Consider the following 15,962-nt stretch of genomic DNA (forward strand, 5'->3'; position numbering starts at 1 on the left):
CACACTGAGCCACCCAGGCGCTCCACTATCTTCATATTCTTATCTTTCAGTTTACCTCCCCCGTCCCAACTCACCTTCTGGTCTTTGGGAGTTCTGCTCCCAGCATCACCTATGGATGAGAGAAGTTCTAATGAGTTTAAGATCCTTACACATAAGAATTTCCAAGAAATCAGTAACTAAGCTACTTTTTTTTTCACTGAGGCATTCTATTTCCTTGTATCATATATAACTAAGCTCCTTAAAAATATTATCATGGAACTATTATAATAACTATTGACAACCACATATAGATATGTATGTAAAAGTACTAAATGGTCCAGAAGGGAATGAGGGGGAGAAGGCTCCCTGCTCAGCATGGGACTTGATCCAAGGACCCCAGGATCACGATCTGAGCTGAAGTCAGACACTTAACTGACTGAGTCAACCAAGCATCCTGTATATTTAAGTTTTTACAACAACAATTTGCTTATAGACTATCTGAATGATCTGAAAAATGAAATGTGGTCAGTGAATGAAGCAAAAATGTTTATTCTTGAGTAACGCCGACCAACAGAACTTCCTGCTGTGATAGATATGTTCATCAATACTTGTTAGTCTCTCTTTTTGATTACAGCCATCCTAATTACTATAAAGTGATTTTGATTTGCATTTCCTTAATGACTAATGATGTCAAGCATTTTTTCCATATACTTAGTGGCATTTACATATTTTTTTTTTTAAAGATTTTATTTATTTGTTCGACAGAGAGACACAGTGAAAGAGGGAACACAAGCAGGGGGCAAGGGAGAGGGAGAAACGGGCTTCCTGATGAACAGGGAGCCTGATGCGGGGTGGGGTCCGGGGATCATGACCAGAGTCGAAGGCAAATGCTTAATGACTGAGCCACCCAAGCACCCCTAAAAGTGCCTTTTAAAAAGTAAAAATATTCATGTGGTAAAAAACTGAAACATTATAAAAGGACACACAATAAAACAGACCTCCCTCATATTCCTGCTTCTAGTTACTCTCCTTAAAAGCAACCAATATATCAGTTTCTTCTGCAGCCAGATATTCTGTAAATGTACATATGTACTCTTTCCCCTCTCCATCCTTTTACTCATATTCAACATGCAGTTTTTATGTTGCTTTTTATCCCAGTATTCCCTCTCAGTATCTATAAATCTATTTTTTCCCCTCAATTTTTTTTATTGTGGTAAAATACACATAACATAAAATATATCTCCTTAACTATTTTTTTTTTTGTTAGAGAGGTATGTACAAAGTTTATTAAAAACTTACATGGTAGGTTCAGCCAGATTTTGCATATTTAAGAAAAGTTAGAAAAAATATGAGAAAATTGAATATTAAAGTTTTTACTAGAGACTGAATTATAAACATATAACTTGGGATTTTAAAGTGAGAGAAACGGGGCGCCTGGGTGGCTCAGTGGGTTAAAGCCTCTGCCTTCAGCTTGGGTCATGATCCCAGGGTCCTGGGATCGAACCCCGCATTGGGCTCTCTGCTCAGCGGGGAGCCTGCTTCCTCCTCTCTCTCTCTGCCTGCTTCTCTGCCTACTTGTGATCTCTGTCTGTCAAATAAATAAAATCTTTAAAAAAAATAATAAAGTGAGAGAAACATTGTATACAGATTAAGGATATAACAGCTTTGGGTCTTTTACCCTTATCATCATTCAGATCACCAGCTCTTCTGATAAAGAACTGGAAATCATAACCTCAAATTTCCTCATATACTGAAAATGTAATGAGCATTTTGTTTGGTTTGTTCATTATGTAGAAGAATAGGTACATGTTTTAATTCACTTTTATATTTGAAGGCCCATTTCCCTAATCTTTCTAAAGACTATTAAAAGGAAGACCGTGTTGACTACCAACTTAATTTTATATGTAAGTTAGCTAAGATCTTTTGAGATATCAGGACAGATTTTTGCCCTTGACTCTTAATTACTAATTTTAAAATACTCCTTTTCCTTTATTATTTTTTTTAGGAAGCTCTACACATAACATGGGGCTCAAACTCACAACCATGAGATCAAGAGTCACATGTTCTACTGACTGAGCCAGCCGAGCGCCCTTTAATTACTAATTTAAAAAAATTTTTTTTATAAACATATAATGTATTATTAGCTCCAGGGGTACAAGGTCTATAAATCTCCAGGTTTATACACTTCACAGCATTCACCATAGCACATACCCTCCCCAATGTCCATAACCCCACCACCCTCTCCCGATCCTCCTCCCCCAACAACCCTCAGTTTGTTTTGTGAGATTAAGAGTCTCTTATGGCTTGTCTCCCTCCCGATCCCATCTTGTTTTATTTATTCTTTTCCTTCCCCCCAAACCCCCACTTTGCATCTCCACTTCCCTCATATCAGGGAGATCATATGATAGTTGTCTTTCTCCAACTGACTTATTTCGCTAAGCATAAATACCCTCTAGTTCCATCCACGTCGTCACAAATGGCAAGATTTCATTTCTTCTGATGGCTGCACAGTCCTTAACCACTTTTTTTAAAGATTATTTATTTATTTATTTGACAGAGAGAGAGAGATCACAAGCAGGCAGAGCGTCAGGCAGAGAGAGAGGGGGAAGCAGGCTCCCCGCTGAGCAGAGAGCCCGATGTGGGGCTCGATCCCAGGACCCTGAGATCATGACCCAAGCCAAAGGCAGCGGCTTAATTCACTGAGCCACCCAGGCGCCCCCCCTTAACCATTTTTAAGCAAATAGTTCATAGTATTAAGTATATTGATATCATTGTGTAACCAACAACTTTACTGAAAAATGTTAAGGCCTAAATAAATTGTTTTTGTGTAGAAGCACTAAATAGTATGAAATTATTAGCTATCCCTATATTGCTCTTTTAATTTTATCAATAGTTTTTTGGGGGTAGAGGTGAGTGAGGAACATGACAAGCTGATTCTCAAATATATATAAAAGCACGACAGGTAAAAAGAGCCAAGGCACTCATAAAGAAGAAAACCAAAGTGAGGTTCCTGGAGTTAACAGATGTAGAAGCTTGCAAAGCTCAGTTATACACAATACATAATTGATTTAATAAAAAATGACAGCAATGAAACATAATAGAAAGTCCAGAAATAAATCCACAAATACACGGAAATAATTTATGACAAGCAGATATTTCAGTAAGAAGGGGCTCATTTCAGTAAGTGGCACTGGAACATTAATAACCACACACACAAAAAATTCAGATCTTTACCTCAAATACTACACAAAAAATAAATTTCAGTTGGATTAAAGGCAGAACTATGAAACTTTCAAAGGCAACATAAGAAATGTTTATAATAAAGCCTCAGGGCAGAGGGCTATAAAAACCAATCACCATAAAAGGAAATGCTAAAATTAAAACTTCTGCTTATCAACGAAGAACATGAAAAGTAAAGATAAACCATAAGCTGGGAACAATGTTCGCAACTCCTAACTACAAAGGATTAGTATTTGTTACATATAAAGACTTCCTATGAATCAAGAAAAAGACAAATGATCATTGAGCAAACAAACAAGATACACGAATAGATTTCAAAGAAAAACTACAAGGGGCACAAGGGGCAGCTGGGTGGCTCCCCTCTCCTTCTGCCTGCTGCTCCCCCTGCTGGTGCGTGCTCTGATAAATAAAATCTTTAAAAATTAAAAAGTTTTAAAAGATTATTTATTTATTTATTTGACAGAGAAAGACCACAAGTAGGCAGGGAGGCAGGCAGAGAGAGGGGGGAAGCAGGCTCCCTGCTGAGTAGAGAGTCCGATGTGGGGCTGGATCCCAGGACCCTGAGATCATAACCTGAGCTGAAGGCAGAGGCTTTAACTCACTAAGCCACCCAGGTGGCCCTAAAAAATAAAATTAAAATTTAAAAACCACAATACCAAGTGTTGTCAAGGATGTGGAGCACAGGACACATTATTCCATGGGCAGTTATAAACATAAATTGGTACAACTGCTTTGGAAAGCTGTTCGTTATTTATCCAGTAATATTAGAATTTCCACATCCTAAGAACTAGCAACTCCACTCTTACAAGTATATATATCCTAAAAATATAGTAAGATTGCCAAAATAGAAAGATTCTTCCACATCATAAGACACTCTTTTTTTTTTTTAAGACTTTATTTATTCATTTGACAGAGAGAGACACAGTGAGAGAGGGAACACAAGCAGGGGGAGTGGAAGAGGGAGAAGCAGGCTTCCCGCCAAGCAGGAAGCCCAATGCGGAGCTCCATCCCAGGACCCTGGCATCATGATCCGAGCTGAAGGCAGATGCTTAATGACTGGCCACCCAGGCACCCCACCACAAGACACTCTTAACGACAGAGAACAAACCAAGGGCTGATGGAGGGACATGGGTAGGGGATGGGCTAGATGGGTGATGGGTATTAAAGAAGGCACCTGTGATGAGCACTGGGTGTTGTAAGTGATGAAGCACTGAATTCTACTCCAGAAATCAGTACTGCACTATCTGTTAACTAAAAAAATTTTAAATGAAAAAATAATAAATAGGGGCGTCTGGGTGGCTCAGTGGGTTAAAGCCTCTGTCTTCGGCTCAGGTCATGATCCCAGAGTCCTGGGATCAAGCCCCGAGTTGGGCTCTCTGCTCAGCAGGGAGCCTGCTTCTCCCCCTCCCCCTGCCTGCCTCTCTGCTTACTTGTGATCTCTGTCTGTCAAATAAATAAATAAAATCTTTAAAAAAAAATAAATGAATAGAAAATGGATCAGGAGTCATGTGTGAGAATATTTAGAGCCTTATTTGAAATGAAAACAAATGAAATGTCAACTGGCAGGAGAACAGATATATTGTGTCATATTCATAAGATGGAATAGTATACTGTAGTAGTTATTGAACTAAGCATCAAACATTGGCATGATGTTAAAGAAATGATTGAAAAATGCATATACTAAGATCCATTTACACAGTTAAAAAAGAGGCAAAACTACGGCACTTCTGGTAATAGTGATATGAAAAGGGTGATTCCCCTATGCAGAAAACAAGTTTAAAACCAGAAAAAGTTGTTAAAAACAATCAATTCAGGGCACTGGAAACTGACCAAAGACAAACAACAAATTGGTAAGTATTTGTTCTTGAAAAACTGCTAAAATTCTGGCAAGAAGGTTAAGCCTGTGGACCTCCTGCCTGGGGCAGCTCCCATCCCTACCTATTACACCTCTAGCTGGGTGAGTGGAAACTACAGCTTTACCACTGAGGTGCTAGCCTGATAAGGAGCAGCACTGTTATTCTGAGGTTGCAGATCTTGTTTAGTGTGAGCCGCAAACCAGTCAGAAGTTTAACAAGGAGATAGTGAAAATGAGAGAGCCATGAACAGACTTAAATAAATTCTCTATACATTCGTGAGTGACTACTAAACTATCCACATGCAGAGAAGACCCAGGAGAGTCAATGGAGACTTGAGAACTAGAAGCACTCTCAATGCATTCTCTACACCTCTGAAAAACTTACTGGCTGGCACAAATGGGTGGCTCAGTTGGTAGAGTTAGCAACTCGATCTCGGGGTCGTAAGTTTGAGCCCCACAATGTACATAGGGATTGCTTAAAAATAAAATCTTAAAAATACATATATATTTCAAAGAAATAATGACTAAAACACTTCCAAACTTGATGAAAAACTTCAATCGACAGTCCAAATTCAGTGACTCTCAAGTAGGACAAATACAGAGAAAATTGTACATAAACACATCCTAGCCAAACTACTAAAATCAAAAGAGACAATCTTAAAAGCAGTAAAGACAAAAATGACTCATATCCAGGATACAAACAATTTCATCTGACTTTCCATCAGAAATCATGGAGACCAGAAGGCACTGAAATGGCATATTTGAAGTGTCAAAAGAAAACAGTCAATCAAGAATTCTATATCCCATGGGATGCCAAGGTGGCTTAGTTGGTTGGGCGTCTGTCTTCAGCTCAGGTCACGATCCCAGGGTCCTGGTATCAAGACCCACATTGGGCTCCTTGCTCAGTAGGGAGCCTGCTTCTCCCTCTCCCTTTGCCTACTGCTCCTCCTGCTTGTGTTCCCTCTGTCAAGTAAATAATAAAATCTTAAAGAAAAAAAAAAAAAAGAATTCTATATCCCAAGGGTGCCTGGATGGCACAGTCAGTTAAGTGTCCAACTCAGTTTTGGCTCAAGTCATGATCTCAGGGTTGTGAGATCAAGCTGTGCGTCAGGCTCCATACTCGCTACAGAGTCTGTTTGAGATACTCTCCTTCTTCCTCTGCCCCCACCATTGTGCATGTGCTCGCTCATGCTCGCTCCCCACCCCCACTCTAAAAGTAAATATAAATAAATCTTTTAAAAAATTCTGTATTTTAGGTAAACAAAGGCAGAGAATCCACTTTTAACAAAACTCCAAGAAATATTAAAGGAAATCTTTCTGGCTGAAAAAAGATGACAATGGATGACTCAGATCCATAGCAGGGATGAAGAGCAGTGGAGATGTAAACATCTAGGTAAATATATATTTTACTCTTTTCTTCCCCATAACTTCTTTAAAAACAAGCTTGGTCCTTGCAATAATTACAACACTAAACTTCTGGCTTTAAATATATGTAAATGCAATTTATTTGACAACAGTATCTCCCAAGAAGAGTGAAAATGGAGCTAACCCAGTACAAAGCTGCTATATTTTACCAGAATTTAGTCAGTATTAACTTGTAGTAGATAAGGATCAGATAAATACGTATGCACTTTCTAAAGATCTAAAAAGAAAAAAATCAGTGGAATTAAAATGATTTATTGAAATATTTATTTGACTCAAAGAAGGCAGTAAAAAAACAGATAAATACAAAAAATATGGGGGGAAAGAGCAAAATGATTGATGTAAATCCACCCTTATAGATTCACATGAACTATAAATGGACTCAACACTAATTAAAAGCCAGAAACTGAGAGACTGGATTTAAAAAAAAAACACAAGATCTAACTATGTATTGCCTGTAAGAGATACACTAAATTCAAAGACAGAAACAGATTTTAAGAAAAAAGGACAGGAAAAGACAAAACATGCAAACAATAACCATAATAAAAATGATTAATACTTGATAAAACAGACTTTTAAAAAAGGAGTGTCATTTGAGACACAGAAATATCTTTTTTTTTAAAATATTTTATTTATTTGACAGAGAGAAATCACAACTAGGCAGAGAGGCAGGCAGAGAGAGAGGAGGAAGCAGGCTCCCTGTGGAGCAGAGCGCCCGATATGGGGCTCGATCCCAGGACCCTGGGATCATGACCCGAACCGAAGGCAGAGGCTTTAACCCACTGAGCCACCCAGGCGCCGCTAGAAATATCTTTTAATAATAAAAAATCAACTATAAATGTATATATAACAGACTCCAGAATACAAGAAGCAAAACTGAATTGAAAGGACAAATAATTTTAGTTCAAGATTTCAAAACTCCTTTCCAAGTAACTGTTAAAACAACTAGACAGAAATTAACAAGTTCTCAGCCAACGTAACCTAACCAGCATTTATAAAATACTCCACCCAACAGCAGTAGAATACAAATTCTTTTTAAGTACACACGGATCATTCACCAAGACAGACGATACGCTAGGGCTATTATTAAACATTTAAGTAGAGGCACCTGGGTGGCTCAGTAGGTTAAGCCACTGCCTTCGGCTCAGGTCATGATTTCAGGGTCTTGGAATTGAGCCCCACATCGGGCTCTCCACTCAGTGGGGAGCCTGCTTCCTCCCTCTCTCTCCGCCTGCCTCTCTGCCTACTTGTGATCTCTCGCTGTCAAATAAATAAAACCTTAAAAAAAATTTAAGTAAATTTAAAAGGATTAAAACAATACAAAGTATATTTTCTCACCACAATGAAATTAAATAAAAAACTCACAGCCGAAACAAACCTGGGAAATCTCCAAATATTTGGAGTAATCAATTGGTCAAAGAAAAATCACAAAGGAAATTAAAAATTATGAGTTAAATGAAAATAGAACACACAGGGGCGCCTGGGTGGCTCAGTGGGTTAAAGCCTCTGCCTTCGGCTCAGGTCAGGATCCCAGGGATCCTGGGATTGAGACCCACATCGGGCTCTCTGCTCAGTGCGGAGACTGCTTCCTCCTCTCTCTCTGCCTGCCTCTCTGCCTACTTGAGATCTCTGTCTGCCTAATAAATAAATAAAATCTTTAAAAGAAAAGAAAAAAGAACACACAGAAATATATGAGATCCAGTAAAGCAACGCTAAAGGGAAATTTACAGGTTTAAATGTTTACATTAGCAAGAAAAAAGTTCTAAAATCCAATTAATAATCTGTTTCAATTTTAAGAAACTAGAAAAAGAAGAACAAATCAAACCCAAGTACGTGGAAGGAATAAAGGTCAGAGTAGAAATCAGTTAAATGAAAACAGGAAAACAGTAGAGAAACATAAATTAATGAACCCAAAAGCTGATTTCTTGAAAAAAAAAAAAAGAAAAAAAAAAAAAGACAATCTGTTAGCTAGATTAACCAAGCAAAAGCAAAAAAAAAAAAAAAAAGAGGAGATCCAGGGATGCGTGGGTGGCTCAGTGGGTTAAGCCTCTGTCTTCAGCTCAGGTCATGATCCCAGGGTCCTGGGATCGAGTCCCGTATCGGGCTCTCTGCTCAGCAGGGAGCCTGCTTCCTCCTCTCTCTCTCTGCCTACTTGTGATCTGTCTGTCAAATAAATAAATAAAATCTTAAAAAAAAAAAAAAAAGAGGAGATCCAAATAACCAATATAAGGAATGAAAGAAGGGACATTACTACAGAACATACAGAAATTCAAAAGAATCCTAAGGGAATACTATGAACTTTATGGCAATAATCCAGACAACTTAGATGAAATGGAAAAATTTCTAGAAAGATACAAATTAACAAAAAGGACTTGAGAAGGAATAGAAAATCCAAATGGACATATTAGGTAAAAAAAAGTAATTAGTAATTAAAACCCTTCCCACAATAAATTCAAAGTGGTATCCTATAATGGAAAAAGCCCAGAAATCAAAGTCTAGAGATAAGGTAAAAGTAATGTACCCGTGTTTGGTTCTCAGTTTTGACCAATGTACCAAGGTAACATAAAATACTAATATTAGAAAAAACTTATGAAAAGTATGCAAGAACTCTCTGTATTATCTTTGTAATTTATACAAAAATAAAAAACTATTCCCAACTAATAAGCTTGTTAAAAAAAAAAGTATCCACAAAGAAAAATCCAGGTTAAGATGGCCTCGCTGCTCAATTTATCAAACATTTAAGGAAGAAATGATACTATTTCATACAAACTCAGAGGGAACATCTACCAACTCATCTTTATAAGGCTCATAATACTTTAATGCCAAGCAAAAAGAAAAAAACAAAACAAAACAAAAAAAACACGACATCACAATAAAAGTACAACAGCTCTCATGAACATAGGTGCAAAAATTCTTAACAAAATGTTAGCAAATCTAATCTAGAAACATATAAAAAGGATTATACCCTAAGACAAAGTGGCAGGGGTGGGATGGGGTGGTTATCCCAGGAATATAAAGCTGGTTTAACATCCAAAAAATCACTATTGTTATGTTCCTTATTAATAAGAAAAAGTAAAAAAATGACTTTTTAAAAAGATTTTTATTTATTTATTTGACAGAGAGAGAGAGACAGTGAGAGAGGGAACACAAGCGGGAGGAGTGTGAGAGGGAGAAGTAGGCTTCCCGATAAGCAGGGAGCCTGATGCGGGGCTGGAGCCCAGGACCCTGGGATCATGACCCGAGCTGAAGGAGGAGCTTAACGACTGAGCCACCCAGGCGACCCCAGTGATTTTTTTTTTTTTTTTAAAGATTTTACTTATTTATTTGACAGAAAAAGACCATGAGAGTGGGAATACAAGCAGGGGGAGTGGGAGAGGGAGAAGAAGGCTTCCTGCTGAGCAGGGAGCCAGATGTGGGGCTCGACCCCAGGACCCTGGAACCACGCAAGAGCCGAAGGCAGATGCTTAACGACTGAGTCACCCAGGTGCCCTCAAAAAACCTGTAAGCTTATCTGAGGATGACACAGAAAAAGTAGCTGACAAAACCTAAATTCCCACTGAGCCATGATAAACTCTCAGCAAACTAGGAATAGAATCACCTTCCTTCAACCCAACAAAGGATATTTACAAAGACCCTACAGCTCACATTACAATTAATGCCTAAAGACCAAATGCTTTCTCCCTAAGATCAGGAACAAAGAAAAGATGTCTGCTCTCAAAACATTTATTCAACATTGTATTGGAGATTCTAGAGAGTACAATAAGGCAAGAAAAAGAAATAAAAGACATCTAGATTAGAAAGGAAGAAGTAAAACTGACTTTATTTGCAGACAGCATGAGGTAATATATAGAAAATCCCAAGGGGTCCACAAAAAGCTTCTAGAACTAATAAGTGAGCTTAATAAGGTCACTGGCTACAAGAGTAATCCACAAAAATCAACTAAATTTTCATATCCTAGCAACAAACAATCCTAAAGTGAAGTTAATAATCTCATTCACGTTAGCATTAAAAATGAAACATTTATGAGATGAACCATATTAATGCATTAGAAGACTGAATATTTGATAAAAGGTAATGCTCCCCAAATTGACCTTTAGATTCAATATAACTTCTATTAAAAATCCTAACAGGTTTAAAAAACCGTTTTTTTTTTTAAATATTTTATTTATTTGACAGACAGAGATCACAAGTAGGCAGAGAGGCAGGCAGAGAGAGAGAGGAAGGAAAGCAGGGTCTCCACTGAGCAGAGAGCCCAATGCGGGGCTCGATCCCAGGATGCTCGGATCATGACCTGAGCGGGAGGCAGAGGTTTTAACCACTGAGCCACCCAGGTGCCCCCAAAAAACCGTTTTTGATAGAAACTGACAAGTTGATTCCAAAATTTATTTGAAAGTTATATGAAATACAAGTAAATCTGGAGCACTCTCATTAATTGATTTTAAAGATTTTTTTATTTGACAGAGATCACAAGTAGGCAGAGAGAGAGAAGGGGAAGCAGGCTCCCTGCTGAGCAGAGAGCTTGATGTGGGGCTCAATCCCAGGATCATGACCTGAGCCGAAGGCAGAGGCAGAGGCTTTAAACCACTGAGCCACTCAGGCGCCCCTCGTTAAGTGATTTTAAAATGTACCATGAAGTTACAGTAATACAAGCATGTGGTGCTGGTAAAAAGAGAAATATTCAGATCAATGTGACAAAGAAGAACCCGGAACAGACCCTCATATACATGGCTGGTTGATTTTTGACAAGGGTACCAAAAGGATAGTCTTTTCAACAAATGGTGGTGGAACAACTGGATAGCCATAAGCAAAATAAACCAACCACCCTCAACCCTTACCTTGAGAAGTTTTACTCTTAAAAGACACCATTAAGAATATGAAAAGACCGGGTGCCTGGGTGGCTCAGTGGTTAAACCACTGCTTTCGGCTCAGGTCATGATCCCAGGGTCTTGGGATCGAGTCCTGCATCGGGCTCTTGGCTCAGCAGGGAGCCTGCTTCTCCCCCTACCCTCTCTGCCTGCCTCTGCCTACTTCTGATCTGTCAAATAAATAAATAAAATCTTTATAAAAAAAAAAAAGAATATGAAAAGACCACATCTGAAAGTGTAAAATATACCTAATAAGTGAATTGTATCTAGACCCTAAGTTCTTTAACTCAATAATAAAAAGACAACCTAATTAAAAAAATGAGAAAACTAAATATTTGAGTAGATGTTTCCCCAAAGAATATACATAAATGGCAAATAAGTATGTGAATAGATGCTCAACTTCCTTAGGGAAAAGCAAACTACAATCACAATCTGATACCACATATACCGTATAATGGCTAAAACACTGACAATATCAAGCACTGACGAGGATGTAAAGAAAGTAGAACCCCATACTTTGCTAGTGGGAATGTAAAATGGTACAGCCACTTTTGAAAACAGTGAGGCAGTTTTCTAAAAACACAAACATACACTTACCCTATGACCTAGCAATTCTACTCCTAGGTAGAATATCCGAGACATGAAATATAATGCCCATATAAAGAGTTATACAGAAATGTACATCGCAGCATTATTCCTAACAGCCCCCAAAGTGCAAACAACCCAAATATTTATCAGTTAAAAAGTGGATTAAAAACTGGGGTTTATCTACAAAATGGAATATTCAAAAAAAAGGGGGGAGCAAACTATTGGATACATCCAATAACAGATTAATCTCAAAAACGTTATGCTAAGTGACAGAAATCAGATACAAAAGACAATAAACTGTGATTCTATTTATATGAAATTTCTAGAAAAGGCAAAAAGCAAGCATATCAGTGGGGCTGAAAATGGAAAATGTAAGCAAACAGGTATGAGGAATGTTTTTGGGATAATGCCAAGTATTCTAAAACTGGACTGTGAAGACTGCACTACTGTATAAATGTACTAAAACTCAAACTATACACTTAAAGTGGGCGAATTTTATAGTATGTAAATTATACTTAAAAAAAAACCCCTCAAAAATAGACAAAACCAAACAATCCACCATTTTGAGATATATACATAGGTGCTAAAGCCACCTATAAAGAAAAGGGAGTTCAGAATAGAGGTTACACAGAATGGGGAAAGGAAGGTCACTCAATCAGGAAGTAGTACATAGAGGACATCTATGATACGAATAATGTTCTATTTCTTTTGGTAACAGACAAGTCCAACAGTTTGGAATATGTAGTCAGTGACAATGGTTTCTCCTTTCTTCTTTTATCTGCCTATCTTCCTGTCTTTCAATTTCTATCCTGAGACTTTCTACCTGGAACCTTATCTCTTACCTGAATCAATACTGAGGACATCATCATCTTCATCAGGAATCTCAATTATTTCTGTAGGCCGGGAAGCTTCATCCTCAGAGCTACTGTCCCGGTACTGTAGGCCCAGTTTGGAATAAAAGTCCTTCACCAAAGACTCACAGTTAGTCACTGCCCTAATATTGGAACACATGTAGAAAAGGTCAAAGCCAGCAGAAATAGGTGTAAAAGTCAACAGAATTTATATATATTTAAATATACACAAGCCTCAATTTAAATAGGCCAAGTGTTTCTGTTTAGAATTCATTTTTATTTTTTAAGTAGGCTCCATGCCCAATGAGGGGCTTGAACTCACCACCCTGAGATAAGACCTGAGCCAAAGTCAAGAGTTCGATGCTCAACCAACTGAGCCACCCAGGCACTGTCCATTTAGAATTTAAAATGTTTTTCTCATAGAAAAATGTTTAAGTCGTGGTTTCTGGACTACTTCCTCAAAAATCCAAAATAAGGGGCACCTGGGTGGCTCAGTGGGTTAGGCTGCTGCCGACAGTTCAGGTCATGATCTCAGGGTCCTGGAATCGAGTCCCGCATCGGGCTTTCTGCTTGGCGGGGAGCCTGCTTCTCTCTCTCTCTCTCTCTGCCTGCCTCTCTGCCTACTTGTGGTTTCTCTCTGTCAAATAAATAAATAAAATTTAAAAAAAAAATCCAAAATAAGTCCTGAGTATAGTCCTGTCAACCACATCTCACCATTTACCTTGTTAACTGAAAATGTGTCCTAAGTGACAACTAAGGTACCAGACACAAATCTTCTGGGTATTTAGGAGCAAATACAGGGGTCATGCTCCACCGTTACATAAGACAGCAACACTTTCCAATCTCACTCCCTAGATCATCTTACCAAGAAAACAAAGCAATTGTTTGGAAGCAGAGTAGAGGAGAAAGAAGGGGAAGGGACTCAAGATCTGGACTCCTCTATTGCTGACCATACATTAGCTTCTGATAGATGAATATTCTATATATGGGTGGTTGTGAGGTCAGATTTTGGACCCTAACCTATGAGGAAGAGGAACGTTCTACACATTTGTACCTTGTAAAGTAGAAAGTGCTTGGCACCATAACATGAACAATTATACTTCTAAAATGTCTGGCCAAAGGGAGATTTCCTATTTCCCATGTAGTCCTCACCTGGATGCATCATCAAAGAGCTGGTCAACATGGGCCACCTCAGATTCCTTCTGTATTACCCATGTTTCCAACTCTGCTAGTTGCTTCTTACGCTGCTGTACACAGTCCATCTTTTCTAGTTCTTCATCGATGAACTGCCGAAGTTCCTCCATTGAGATACCCAGTTCCTCAACCACTGCTTGCTGCAGTTCTGCAATCTCTTCAGATTCCATTGCAGCTGTTGCTGCATCCAAACCAATGCACCCAGGAAGGGAGGACATGCTGTTGTCCTCTACATGGAACAGAAAACTAAGATTACCTTTGGAGTCATAATCACCAAATTTCAGTACCCTAATAAATATCATTCCTACACTACTAATTATTCAAATACAGTTAAGTTTGATTCTATGTTCTCTCCATTCTCCTGTATCTGACGCTAAAATGTTGCAGCATTCTTATCCTATAGACTATGGGCCTAAGATTTAAAAGTTTGAGGGGATGGAGAACATATATTATGCAACAGGGAGCTACCAAAAATGTTTTAGGAAACGGAAGAGAACTAATTTACTGAGGAAGGTATTTCTGTGACCTGTATTCCTTAATTCACTAAAGAGATCAATCTTGTTTGCAAGCTATGCCAGTTTGAACACTTATCTCCACTTGGAGGGTAGCAGTTGGTCTTTAACTCACTAACTGGTTGTTTCCTCTTTAACTACTTGTTCGCCTTACGTTACTTAGCTTTTAAGTGGAAATTTACTTTTTTTTAAAGTCTACTAACACTTAGTACTAACACAAAAGCAAAGAGGTTTCCCAAAACTAAAGGGAAATTAAAGCAATCTGGGAATAAGACGTGGCTACCTAAAAAATTCAAATAACTGGAGTTAACTGCTTTTTTTTTTTTTTTTTTTTTTTAATCAAACGGTTAAAGCAAAACTGATGCCAGAATGCCGGGCGACCACAGGGCCACTTCTCACCGCCTCCATTTTTCCTTCGCCCGCACACCGCCCCACCCCCGCACTATCCTTTTTGGGGGTGCGTCCCACCCACCCCGCAAACCCAGCACAACCCCGCCCCTGCTCGCCTCTCGGGGAAGACTTCCTTCCACCCTCGCCCAACCTCCTCCCACAAACAAAACATTCCATACAGGCCCCTGGTCTCCAAATACCTCAATTAACAGTATTTCCCACACCTCCCTGCTTCCAGCTACAACAATCCTTTTTCACCAGCCAAACCCCACACTCGAGACTCAGGGGTCGGCCTCGACGGGAGAGTACGAAACCGTAAACGAAAGGGAGCAGGGGGCGGGGGAAAAGCGTGAGGGAGGGAGGGAAAGGGAAGCGAAACAGACGCCCGGAAGCAAACCTCAGGTGCCGTTCCGGTCGCCAAGACGGTAGCCTGACGGGGTCAAACCCAAAAGCCTCAGACGCCCCTCAAGGCCAGGCAAACTCAGCCAAGTACGCATGCGTTAAAGCAGAGGCGTCCAGGGCGCACGTGGGAGGCAACTGGCCGGATAAAGTGGGCGTGGCATGGAGTATATTGTAGAAGCTCCGCCTCTTCCGCCAACCCCAAGTAATGGCAGCAATATTAAGTTTATCGTATCAAGACTCAGTAGGCAAACACTTAGGTTTAGATTTCTTTTTCTCACCCAGTTGGTTTTCTTACACAGGTGCTACAAATTGTAACAGTGGAGGAATATTAAGATGTCTTAGGAAAAATGTGATAATATCCTCTCCTCCCTCCATCACTTATTCCTGGTTCTTTGAGGTAAAATAGCTTAGTTTTCTAGGCTTGTGTGCACAAGATCATGAATGTGGATTTTTGTTTTTTTAAAGATTTTATTTTTAAGTAATTGTTTTACGCCATGTAGGGCTTGAACTCACAACCCTGAGATCAAGAGTTGCATGCTCAATATGCCTGGGTGGCTCAGTTGTTGAATGTCTGCCTCCTGCTCAGGTCATGATCTCAGGGCTCCCTGCTCATGGGGAGGCCTGCTTCTCCCTCTCCCACTCCTCCCTGCTTGTGTTCCCTCTC

General features: G+C 39.2%; 1 protein-coding gene across 3 annotated transcripts in view; it reads right to left on the reverse strand.

The window, feature by feature from the left end:
* The window catches only part of SETDB1 (SET domain bifurcated histone lysine methyltransferase 1), a 34,136-nt gene extending 18,729 nt beyond the window's left edge, over nt 1-15,407 (reverse strand). For 2 of the 3 annotated variants that reach the window (XM_046006058.1, XM_046006054.1), the window contains exons 1-4: nt 15,097-15,264; nt 13,953-14,223; nt 12,792-12,943; nt 75-109 (exon numbers count right to left, since the gene is read on the reverse strand). In XM_046006058.1, coding sequence (XP_045862014.1) covers nt 75-109; nt 12,792-12,943; nt 13,953-14,212 — 447 coding nt within the window. In that variant the 5' untranslated portion in view covers nt 14,213-14,223; nt 15,097-15,264. Of the gene's footprint in view, nt 1-74; nt 110-12,791; nt 12,944-13,952; nt 14,224-15,096; nt 15,265-15,293 lie in introns of those variants that run through there. The other variant, XM_046006056.1, reaches the window with a different exon arrangement.
* Between the last annotated feature and the right edge of the window lie 555 nt (nt 15,408-15,962).

Source organism: Meles meles, chromosome 1 (assembly GCF_922984935.1).
Source record: "Meles meles chromosome 1, mMelMel3.1 paternal haplotype, whole genome shotgun sequence".
Taxonomy (NCBI): domain Eukaryota; kingdom Metazoa; phylum Chordata; class Mammalia; order Carnivora; family Mustelidae; genus Meles; species Meles meles.